The following is a 12,952-nucleotide window of genomic DNA, read 5'->3' on the forward strand; positions in this document are numbered from 1 at the left end:
TTTTTGTTCATTATAGGTAGACCAGGTTCAAAACAGATATTCAAGGAACCTCATCGAAAATTTATCTTTATTTCTATAATGTATAAAAATCACCATAAACAAGAAAAAGTACAAAAACTTTTCAGAATGCATCGTGCTGAAATATATATACAATCACTTAAAAAAATTCGATATAAATAAACTTAAGGCTTGGGGACACGAGAAGTTTTTTTCGCGTTGGTTCAATGCAACATGCTCCATCCCACCAACACAAGAAAAAAGTGCGTATCCCATGGTTTCTTTTTTTGTTTTATGGAACAAAAAGTGAGGGAAATACCCAAAAGACACGCTGATTTTGTCCCAGGGACAAAGCACAGAAGCACCAAATGTTATTAAAAGAAAAATGGGGGGTGGAGACACGAGAAAGCGTTTCAGGTTGGTGGGATCGAGCATGTTGTATTGCACCAACGCAAAAAAAACTTCTCGTGTTCCCAAGCCTTTAAACCTCATACAGTTTAAAACAAAATCTATCTAAATACTTTTTTGCCGACGAATTTTCTACCAATGAAGAATCAGTTTTTTTTTAAGTATCATATCAACAAAAAACGTCGCAAATTCTACCATTAGTCATATCATTAACTAACCACCAGCCATAAAGTCAAACAACTCCATCTACATTATTGGACCAGCTTACATTTTACAGAGTCTGTAGGACAACCATCAAATTCTTTGAAACGAGGGTCAGATAGTAGAGCCTTTGGAACACACGCGCAACGGAAATTCGTTCGACCAGGTTTGAAAAACTTTCGGGGATATCCTGTCCAATCACGATCGACAGCCCCACTAAAATGGAAAAAGAAATAATTAAACTTAAACAAATAAACATCATCAAAATTTTAATTTTATTATTATTGATTGTTTAATAAAATCAAAATTTTGGTGTTGTTTTATCTGTTTGAATCATGATTTAGTGGCTTGGAGAGAAAAAAGATCATTTACGTATATTAAGTAAACCATGAATATTCCATGCCCTTGTGAAGTGAATATAGTCGCTCTCATGTTGTCTTCTGACCAGCCACCAGAACCGTTGGAAAACCAACGGATCCTGCGAAACTCGAAGTCACAACCATGCCATTCGCGGGCATTTACTCTACCATTGAGCTACGGGTCCATGTAGAACCTGAGGACTCAATCGTCACTCAGTAGAGCTGGAAGTGAATTCTTGTCTACTGACTGGTCAGAGACGGTGAGTTGGGAGAAATCCATCTCCACATTGCTAGTGTGTTGGAATCCACCAACTACTACACTAACGGAAGGTTTGGGCATGCGACCATAGCTATTAATCATGAATATTTAAGTTAACCATTTAAAAAATATATAACTAAGGATACTTCCAAGGGGTATTAAGCTTGTCTGACATTCCTTAAAACATAGGTTCGATAGAGAAAAAGCTAAAATTGTCGTGACTTTTAAGAAATTTATTGTAGATGAAGAATGAAAATAAGTAACCCTACTAAGATGTCCGAAAATTAATTAGTTTTGCACTCTAGTGGGTACTGGTGGCAGCATTTGAACGTAGGAAATTTCTTAGCGTCTTTTTAGCTTCCTTAATAGGGATTATATGTGTTTTATGAGAGGTGTTTTAAAGAATAATTGATAAAAGATTGAAGTAGATTTGCAAACCTGTTAGTGGAGCACCAAATTTCATGACCCGTTTGTGGCGTATATCTTGAATTACATCCTGGAAACTTTTTCTCATCATCTTTTTCCTCGGCTTCGAATTTCGATGCTTCAATTAAACCTTGCCGATAAATAGCTATTCCTTCTTTTTCATTGCCATTTGAATCGTAAAAGAAACCTTCTAATTTACCAACAAAAGGGTATTTGTTTTCGAAAGTATCAGTCCAACCCTTCAAGCCCGAATATTGACCAGCTGGTAGTCCAGATATGTCGTCAATCAACCCTTCATCGTTGAACTGACCAGAGACGTAAGCTCTAGATGCATCTTTGCCAGCAAAGAAATGATATGCACCATCTTTACCGTAATGTTGTTTACCAGTGGTGACGTCATAAACTTTTCCTGAATACATCAAAAATCACGAGGAGATTTCAATATCCTTTACGACCTTGCAAAAGTTTCTGCTCGCGAAAGTTTGTACGCCTAAAGTAACTGGAATGTGATACTGATAGCAGGAAAGACGATACAATCTTAAATAGAAGGCACGATGAAAAAACTCACCTAAGTATGCTAAATAGATCGGCTTCCCTTCGACTTCACCGGAATATTGTCTGATTTCCTCTTTAGTGAATATCCTTTTTCCAGTACTTGGTTGTTGTGCAGCTGGCTTCTTGAAAAGCCCCAGAATGTTGATCAAGGTATGCAATACACTATCGTCATTAGTGCTCTGCATATGGAATGAATTAAATACTCTTGACGAATAACCATACTTCAATTCGAGAGGTACTATAACGGCACATGCAACCACTACAACACTTGTGTAAGCTAAAAACTCACCAATACCAGGACATCTTCGTTCGAATTTTATTTTGTTTGTTTTACCTTCTTCCATTTCTGATTGATTGAAAATATACAAGATAGTATAACGTTTTTTAATAAGAGTAACTATACGAATTTCATGACAATTTGACAAATTTTACATAAAACTATGAATGAAAGGGAATGAGTCTTATCACGTTATAATATCTTGAGTAGAAATTATTGTACAAACGATAAATTGCTCATCAAGAGTGCTCCCATAAACCAAGGAAAGTCTTTCTTTTTTATCAAACAGGCCAAAAAATCAAAACTCAGCGAACTCAACTCATAACTCATTAGAAATGTAAAAAAAATGCATTTCTCTAGTATTTTTTAATAATCAACTGCTTGTACAGATGAGTTTCTCGAATGCCAAGGTGAAGGAAAAGCTCTTTTTATGAAGAATTTGAATTAGAGACACAAAAAGCATAACCTCGCAAGAGACTACAAAATTGTTCGAGTTAAAGAAGGAGACATTCGAATTAAGGAGGTTCTAGTTGTAGAATTTTGTTAAAGAGTTTATTAGGACGGTGTAAGGGAATTTGTTTTTGTTGAGGACACTCATTTAACAATTAATTATAAGCCCCCTATTTCTGATGATTTTCCTCATAGAAACCCAGTAGTCGATAATCAAAATCAGAAATATCTTCTCATTATTTGAGCCTTCATCAAATTAAATTTACAAGCTTTTTCACATTGAATTGACGACACGAATGTGGAGCAAGTTTGGTCAGAAAGAGGAAAATAAAAATAAAACCTTTAAAATAGTTTCTGGTAATTATGGCAAAAAATGACCTCATTTTACATCACTTTACTGGTTGCCATTCAACTTGAAATGGCTCTCTCAATGAATAATGTCTGTGCTAAATTTTAAGTATATATTTAAGGGGCACTTACATATCAATATTTCCCACGTAAAAATGACGCTAGTCCAAGACCCCCCCCCTACCCTTAGTAGAGTCAGTCATCTAAAATTGTAATTTTTAATTTTTTCTCTTCACACATCACACATTTACAATTAAAAACTTAAAATTAAAATTAAAAACTATTAATGAAAAATAACCAATCTCTCCTTTTTTAACTCTCCCTTAACTCTCCAATCCTACCTCCTATATTATCCTATTATCTTTTTTTACACAAACCATGCAACAACCTTTTTTTTAATTTTGAAAATCAATTGGCTTGTCTCGTCTTACCACCAATCTTTTGTGTGGAACCATGAAAAATAGACAAAAAAACTATGTAGTTGACAAATGAGAAAAATACCTACAGTATCTGGCTTTTTACCTGGTAGAAAAATTAGAATCAGCCCTGAAAATCGATGTTTTGATTGATTGCAGACAGGGAAACTGACCAACGAGTATGTTCAAAGGTTTAACATGGCAGCAAATAAATATTTTTTTAGTCAATCAGACATCATGTCCGACAGAAATGAAATCCTGTTAGTTGGTCAAACTCAAAATCCTGTCGGTTATTCAGTGTATATTTTTTTTTAAAGTTATGGAGAAAGCGAGAAAAATAAAAGTTACATGTTTTTTTTTTTATAAGCATAACGCTTATAAGCATATGAAGGCTCAGATTTGCAGATTTCCTAAGCATAACATAAGCATATACGCTAGCCTGAAATATTTTTCAAGTATTCAATCTCTTTTTATTCAAAAGGTTTGCAAGTGGTCAAGTAAAAAAAGACATTCCACGGCTAGCCACATTCCACTGCTCAAAAATTTAAATGCTTTTTGAATCGAATATTAACAAAATTTTAAAGATTTTACTAAAAAATTTGGTTGGGTGAATCAAAAGCATGATAATTCTTAAGCATATAATAAGCATATTCTATGTCTGGATGCTTTGAAAGCTTAAGCATACTCGAGCCTGACCAAGGGGCATACACTTGCTTATAAAAAAAAAACATGTACCTTTGAACAATTTGTTACTGTATATAACAGAGAAATTGATTCGATGAAAGTGATCTTAGAAACACCCTTGGAAGTTACGAAGAAAGCAAGTTGATAAAAGTTAACTTAGAAACACTCTTAAAAGTTAAGAAGAAAGCGAGTTGATAAAAGTTAACTCGATGGAAGTTGTTCAGTCTAAACTTAAACTCCTATATCAGGATTAGAAACTAGGCTAGTCTTACCTCTTTTATCTTTCCCTTTACAACAATACAATGCTGACAAGTTGACACAATACATGTGTACATGTACATTGACAAAGTAATCCCTGAAAGAAGTTTATATCAAAATCAAACTGAAACAAAAAACGAAAGTGGTCTCTCTTTGCAGTGTGTTTATCAAATTTCCACCAATGAGGTTGCCGCATTTCAAACGGCCCTTCTTTTTGGCACCAGTGGCCTCTCAGTGCCTTGCACGACAGGCGGTTGTAAAATTCCACCCATTTGTTTCAATCCATGATCCGTGGCTCAGGTTTTTTCTCATCTTCAATTTACTGAAGAAAGCGGGAATTTGATGCGAGAGTTACATTGTCAACAAGGTGCCGTAAAAAAATCATTGAATAAAAGAAAAACTTAAAACCTTTAATTATATGACTGATTTTATTTAGGTTGCGCGCTCTTATCCTAAGGCGGGGTATTATTTTGTAATACCCCGCTTGATTTGTAATACCCCGCTCCTAAATTTTTGATAATACGCCCTCTTTTCCGCCGTCCCGCCACAAACAAAACGCAAACACAAACAAATACGCAAACAACAAAACTGTTGAACCATTCAGGGGAAATTAAGATGCTTCACTTTATTTTTAGAGTTAATATTTTTGATCAAAACCATTTTCTCCAACATAATTTCACGCGCCGAGTAGTGTTCGAATTTCCAAAACATTCGATTATTTTCGACAACATTCGATTTTTTTTTAAAACAAACACAAATATTTTGAGAAGATAGCCGTTAGGAAAAGTACAAGAAAAATGTACAAAGAATAAAGATGACAACAAATTCAGGCTGTTGGATGATGATGTTATTCTTTTATTATGGCAAAATTCTGACAACAAAAACACGAACATTTGGATAACGCACTTCAGAAATGGGCGAAGTCTCGTGGACTTTTGAGGAGAACGGGAGAACATATCCGAATACGAACCATATAAATTTGAACACTTCATTTGTGACCATTTTATGTGAAGATACGCGAAAGAAAGAGTATGGCGCTGATTACGAACCTGACTCGCTGATAATAATGCAGGCGTCTTTGCAAAGGAGCCGAAAATACAATTTTTATGAAGAATCTTCTTACCGATAATATTGTTTGAAAGTTTGGATAATGGATTATTAGTTTTGTTGTTTGACATTATATTTTTGATATATTTATCTGCAAAAATTTGAAAGTGATATGGGATGGAATGATTTGTGTTTTGAAGCAATACATATTTCTACAATACATCCTAAATTTTCTGTCTTAATTCTGGAATCCCGATTTCGGATAGCTCTTTAAGAAATGATAAAATCAGTCATATAATTAACCAGGAATGATATGGCATTTCGTGAAATTAGGATTAATACCCCTCGTATCATTTTGCAATACTTTGAAATAGCCCTCACTTCGTTCGGGCTATTTCAAAGTATTTCAAAATGAAACTCGGGGTATTAATCCCTAATTTCCCTCAATGTCATATCATTACTATTACAAATATTCCAGACGTAATTAATCGAACCAATCGAACTGTATTTTTAATCGAACTTTGTCGAACTTAATCGAAACTTTGTTGGCGAAACACCTTGAAAGTTACGAAGAAAGCGAATTGATAAATGTGATCTTAGAAACACTCTTGAAAGTTACGAAGAAAGCGAGTCGATAAAAGTTAACTTTGAAACACCCTGAAAGTTAAGAAGAAAGCGAATTGATAAAAGTGATCTTAGAAACACTCTTGAAAGTTACGAAGAAAGCAAGTCGATAAAAGTTAACTTTGAAACACCCTTAAAAGATTTATGATCAATGTTTGCCATATTGATAAAAATATAAAAAACAACAACATTTAAAATTAGCAAAAGCTTTTCGGTCCTTCCGACATCATCAGTGCTATAGAATAGTAAAATTGAAAATCAAAAAATTTATAAATTTATTCGTCTAAAATCATTAAAAAGTAATAAAAGAAAGCTATTAAAAATGAAAAGAGGCATTCTCACGGGATATGTGAATGTTTCTTTTCTATTTAAAATCTATGTTACACCATTTCTAAAAAGAATTAAACGAGCAGAGTCGAGTTGGTCATGAAGACGTGGTCTCTTAAGGGTAATTAATGCGGCTTCCAGATTTTTTCTTAATCGGGTATTCGTGGGAGCGTTTAAGATTATTTTCCATAAGAATTCGTGGTCAGGGTGGTTTTTGAGATGCTTTGCAGGTTCAGAGTTGTGCTCAAAGTTATTATGTTCTGACCACCTGGTTTCAACATTACGTTGGGTTTCGCCGATATAATTCAATCCACAAGAACACGTGCCTTCGTAAATTTTACACGCTGGGTGTGGATTTTAATCCTCCGAGTTAAATAACTGTTTTACTTTCTTTGTTGCCCATTTTATAGCAAAATCAATTTTGTCGTTGGTAAAAAACTTCAATTTTTCAATGAATCGCTTTGGAAGTTGTTCATTGGTGTCTGAAAATGGAACCTCAATGAGTATGAATTTGCGTTTTTCTTTGAAAAGGAAATCAGGTATGATGCAATCATCAGTTAATTTCGTTTCAAAATCTTTTCGGTGAATCGAATTGGGTAACCTGCTTCTCTAAACTTTTCTCTGATAATTTCCTTTTCTTTATTATAATCGATCAATGCTGACCTAAATCGATCATATAGAATCAGTAGCCATTATCAGTAGCATGGATGATTTTCTGTAACAGTTAGTAGCCATTCCGGGTTTGCTTGTTTTTTATTTGACGCTCATGAAAATCTTCAATTTTAGGTCCAACTTTGACAAGCAATTGTTCTTTGTGTAGTTGAGCTATAAAATTAATTATTTTTGAGTAATTTAGAGCTTTCTTTTAGCTTTCCAACCATATATAATATGCAGGTGTAATATTCTACACTTTTGTCTAAAAATTTGTTTCAACTAAGGCCATTTAAAAAAAAATTAGATCTGCGGGACACAAAAAATTTCACAACTCATCTTTGATTTCAAAGCGCTGCGGAGGAAAAAATGTTCAGACAGTGAAACTTTCCATATTTATCAGAAAATACCTGAGAAATCCAATGGTGCTACTCTCTGAAATTAATTCTTTTATTAAAGTTATTATTTTTTACTTTTCATACTTTGGCAAGCATTTTCAGCCTGAAAACGAGGACTAGAATTATAGAGAGTGGTACCACTGAAAAATTTGACCTTTTTTTAGCCTAAAACAGTTATTTATATGCCATGGGGAGGTTTTCCTCCACAGCGCTTTGATTACAAATATAAGTAGGTTCAGCAATTTTAACTTCCGCTTTATAACGTTTTTATTGTTTTTTGCAATGCAATGTCTTCTTTTTCAAAAAAATGTCTTTTCATTTCTTCCTTGAAGTGTTAGGGGCGACGTCCATATTCAATCTTGCCACGCGTAACGGGAAAAGACCGTTACTTTCAAAACATACCTACCCACCACCTTAACGGTCTTCATGATTTGACCAAAATTTGACCGAAGCTTTCATTCCCGCTAAAATCAAAACAAACGGCCCGCTACAAAGGTCGCCATTTTTTCAGAGGTTTACAACGGCCGAATTCCATTACAATTTTTAAACGGCCTTTGTTTTTAAAACTCCCAAGGCAAGAATGTTATACTCTGAAACCACCCCTAAATTGCTCAGGGAAAGGATTTTGGATAGCATGCTAAAGGAAAAAGCGAAGAAGTGAGCGCTACGATAAGCGATCTTTGATTTTTTCCTTGGAATTTTTAGTGGAGTTTCATTTTGGTCATCAACCGCCACAGCTAACTCTCAACTTCCGATTCTACCTACCCACCAACGGTCTTTTCCCGTTACGCGTGGCAACTTTGAATATGGACGTCGCCCCTTAGCAAGCCATTACAAAAAGAATTTGATAAAAGTCTGCAGTCAAAATGAAGATATCTGGAATATCTTGACTCAATACAAAAGCTTGAATTTTCAATTTTTGCAGCATATTTCGGTGCCATTTGATATGCCATTTCTGGGCTAAATTGTCAACCTCAAATGTCTAAAAAGGTGCTATTTTAGCGAAACCAAAATCTCAATATCTCCGGAACCGCTTATCATTAGGAGGTGTATGAGTATGACCCCTCGTTTTTTTTCTTTTTTGAAGCTCTACAAGATGAACTAGGTTTGATTGCCACCAGAATAGTTTCAATTTGACCCTGGAATGGCTACAGTTAGGGCAGGGGCAGGGCAGGGGGCAGGGAGCGGAGGGAGGGTTTTGTTTCAATCCTTTGTTTGTGCATCGGAATATTAACAAGAAACAAAATAGAAATGCTGCTTCACACTTGAGTTATAACTATCACTTGATAGACCTTTTTTTAAAGAGGCCACCCTGTTGAATAATTATGTAGTCCAGCAGAAAAACAATGATACAGTCATGCATAACTACTGTATCATGCATAATGTAATAATTATGCATGACTGTATCATTGTTTTTCTGCTGGACTACATAATTATTCAACAGGGTGGCCTCTTTAAAAAAAGGTCTATTGTCGATAGCTGACTGACTGATGCTGGATAAGTATATTCCTGATGATATGACTTACCTTTACAAACACCGACGCAAACACCGACTGACTGCTGACTGCTGATTGTTTACTTTTTTACTTTTTGGTCTACCATTTTGATGTTTTGGATACCTGCATCCAGTGGCTGAATATGGTGCAGTTTAAAAAATCAATCTATGAAACGTTGAAATGAATACATTACAAAACGCCCTTTTGCAAGGAAAGACTCAAATTCTTTTAGTCGGTGATTTACACAGCTGTATAATGATGGATAAGTCAGTATTACGAATACGCAGATGCAAATTTCTTTCTTGATTTTTGAGGAAATTGGAATGGTTGGAAAGGAGCGAAAAGGAACTTCCAAGGAAAGACAGGAAAGGAAGTGGATCAGGAAGTATTCTAATTTGTTTATCAAGTAGGAGACTCTCACCTCTAGTCAAGCTGCAGTCAGAGTCTAGTTTGCATAGCTACGAATTTCTTGGTAGATTTGTAGGTAGCCTGGAATTCCGTGCCAGCCAAAATTTATTTAAAAAATTGATGTCATCCATTACGCATTAGGGGGTAATTACCTATGATTACCTTTGATGTGTTTCAGCAAATTCTCTGCTCACTCAACCCGTGGGGTCCGGTGTTTGACCATTTCAACAATTGAATTCGAGTCAGCCATCCTGTAAGGGAGATAGGCAGGGAGCAGTGGCTGGTCGGGAACATCTTGCAGAAATTGATCAAGTTGTTTTTTGAAGGAATTTTTGGAACATTTGGTCATGTCACGTATTTTTCTTGGTAACACATTGAATAGTCTTGGACTGGTGTCTGAAAGGCAGCTCTTCCAAATGTTCTTGTTCGTTGTATTCACTGGTTTGAGGTGGCATTTTCTTCCCAGGCGTTGGTTTGTATATGAATAAATACCGCCTTCCCCTTCACCATAGTTAAAATTTGGCACCAGTTGTTCGATTATATACCATGTATATATAATTTGGTATCTTTCGCGTCTTCTCTCGAGACTGTACATATTGAGGTGTTTGAGCTTCTCCCAATAATTCAAATTGGGTGGAAGTCGGATCCCTTTTATAAAGGATTTTTGCAGATACTCCAGTTCTTGCATCAGGTATCGCTTCGTAGGAGACCATAGCAGGGAGCAGTATTCCAGATGTTGAAGTACCAATGTCTTCCAAAGAGTGATCATTACTGATTTATCTCTAGACTTGATTGAAGGTTCTGTATATCCAGGCACTTATACCCTTGACTCTGTCAGTGATCGTTTGAATGTGCAGGTAATGTTGTTTTTCTGGAATGGCCCAATCCCCACCAAACAAAACAAAGCAAGTGTTACGTTCCAGAGTGGGCCAGAGTGACATCTTGCAAACACACATGGTTGTTTGAAGCTACCTAGGGAAGAAATTTTTGCGAGAAGAAATTTTCGTCAAATTTAATTTTGCGAATCAGAGTTTCAATTAATGGCAAATTTTTAATTTCGCGAAAGAGCCGATTTCAAAAGTTTCAAGGAATTTTATTTTCGCGATTGAGAAATAGACCTTTTCGCCTTTCCATCCGCCATATTGAATTGTATGCAAAAATTATGGTGGCCGAATTGCCGTGGTGAAATTCCCTTAGAAAGTATGCAAAACATATGCAAAAAGAAAGTATTATATTAATTAAAAACTTACATGCATAATTGGCATTATATTAAAGTGTAATCTTGTAGAAGAAAGATTAAATTTGCTTCTTTTGAAAACTAGAAATAATCAAATTCGCCCATCTCTTAGAACAAGCACTTCAAAAAACCATAACATTAGACATAAACTCAAACTGAAAAATCACCCGCGAAGATAAAAAATAATCCTTATTCGGCTGACGGTAAATTATTCTCCTGGGAATAGAACCGCCAAACGATCAAATCAAAACATCGATCTGAACCCGCTGAATGTGTGACGTCATAATTACTGCTTTCAGTTTGCGTGTTTTGAAAGTTGGTGTGTGTACTCTGTCTTCGTGGAATTTTTTAATGGCATGAAAACAGAATATGCAATGTCTTTAAGAACAAATTCCTAATTAAGGCTTTTGTTGTTCGGTAAATATTTCTTTTTGGATTAAGAAATTCCATCTATAAAATTTATTTATAAGATGCTTTGTTGTATTTTTAATCTTTGTGTAAACTTGCATATGTTTTGCATATTTTCCAACTAAATCCAACCACGGCTTTTTCGTTCCTATATTTTTGCATACAATTCAAGATGGCGGATGGAAAGGCGAAAAGGTCTATTTCAAAGTAATTTTTTTACAGAGAAAATGTTTTTCATATTTTTCATCATCCATTTCAGGACATATTTCAGTCAACTTAACAAACTTTAACAACAAAATAATAACATCAAATATTAATGTTTCTATGATAAGTCATCATTAAACTTCTAATGGATATCAGCCTGTCAAACCAAAGAAGAACAAGGTTGCTCACAAAGAGTCAGAAGTTATCAACTTAAATTAACTTTTTCATATTTGATATAAAATACACGTTACATATGCTTAATAAAGATCAATTGTGTCCATCTTTTTTGGTAATACCTGGTTAATAAAAACAAAATAAAAGAAGAAAAAACATCGGATTTCACGGAATTTAATTTTGCCGATTTACCCATTTTGGTGTGTTTCGCGGAATTTCATTTTGTGAATTACGCCAAAATTTTTATTTCTCTGAGTTTTAACCCCAAGTTTCAGGGATGCATGCTGCTGGCTAAATTTCTGTCTGGCAGTCTAAGGGCCATTACAGAATTTTTCTGTAACATGGCAGAGGGGGCGGGCGACACAGGATTTCTGAGTGCAAAGGTTTTCACCAAAATTCGAAATTTCCAAGGTGAGAGAAGAAAATGTATGAATTTCCAAGGCAATTGAATTAAAAAAGGTAAAAAAGAGTGGAATTTCTGATGCATTTTCCAGAAGTACAGTCATCTGGGGTAATTACGGGACAATTTTGACTTATTTGGGCATTACTCTGAAAGTATTAAATCCTAGAGATCCGATCTTTTGATATTGACCTTTACACAAGATTTATTACTTTTCCTTGAAAGTTAGTAGATGTTCCTAAAATCTATTTTAAAGGTGTCCCGTAATTACCCCGCATTTTGGCGTAATAACGGGACACCTTTGGGGTAAATATGAGGCGGGTATAAAATTTTCTTGAAAAATTCAGATATCTTTCCAAAAGGTCATGATATTTGAGGTTTTGCATCCACTTGATGATTTCAAATCCAAGTGCTATCATTTAAAGGACTTTCAACAAAATTAGTGACAGTGTCCCGTTTTTACCCCACCTTTTTTTCTATTTGGGGACGTAATAATGGGTCACTTCAAACAGTAATATTTGTATAGAGCAATCTAGAACAGCTGAAGTAAATTTAGATGCAAACCTTTGCAGATTTTGAAATACTTGTGTAGTTATGAATCCATTAAACTAGAAAATCAAGTTTGTAGTTTTCTTTAAAAAAAAAGTACAGTACTTCAAACTCAAACTTTAGTGTCCCATAATTACCCCAAAATTAAGATTTGACTATGGGGTAAATATGGGACACACTTTTTAGAGATAAGGTGCCTTGTTTGATGATGAGACTACTGTAATCTCAAACCATAGTATCTTGATGTCAGAATTCAGTCAAATTATAATCAAAGTGGTTACAGCTCATCCTGACACTAAAAAGCTTGAAAAGTTCCATTCTAAAACTACGAAAATCGATCTTTATGGTCACACATGAAACTTTAGTTGAAACATCAAAAATATATGTTAGA

At 34.9% G+C, this 12,952-nt stretch overlaps 1 protein-coding gene across 1 annotated transcript; it reads right to left on the minus strand.

The window, feature by feature from the left end:
- Positions 1-39: 39 nt before the first annotated feature.
- LOC136817154 (neuferricin-like) lies at positions 40-9,260 on the minus strand. Its single transcript, XM_067073495.1, has 4 exons — positions 9,212-9,260; positions 2,219-2,551; positions 1,663-2,059; positions 40-822 (listed from the first exon to the last, which is right to left on the minus strand). Exons 2-4 carry the CDS (start codon positions 2,547-2,549, stop codon positions 657-659), a joined length of 894 nt encoding a protein of 297 aa, XP_066929596.1. The 5' UTR covers positions 2,550-2,551; positions 9,212-9,260; the 3' UTR covers positions 40-656.
- Between the last annotated feature and the right edge of the window lie 3,692 nt (positions 9,261-12,952).

The sequence above is a fragment of the Clytia hemisphaerica genome, unplaced genomic scaffold, assembly GCF_902728285.1.
Source record: "Clytia hemisphaerica strain Z4C2 unplaced genomic scaffold, Clytia hemisphaerica genome assembly, whole genome shotgun sequence".
Taxonomy (NCBI): Eukaryota; Metazoa; Cnidaria; class Hydrozoa; order Leptothecata; family Clytiidae; genus Clytia; species Clytia hemisphaerica.

Excerpts from the sequence above, each read along its gene's own strand:
- LOC136817154 (XM_067073495.1), bottom strand. The coding sequence starts at position 2,549 with ATGGAAGAAGGTAAAACAAACAAAATAAAATTCGAACGAAGATGTCCT. Across the intron at positions 2,060-2,218 it reads GATCTATTTAGCATACTTAG|GAAAAGTTTATGACGTCACC; the intron begins GTGAGTTTTTTC and ends TGATGTATTCAG. Across the intron at positions 823-1,662 it reads ATTTGGTGCTCCACTAACAG|TGGGGCTGTCGATCGTGATT; the intron begins GTTTGCAAATCT and ends TTTCCATTTTAG.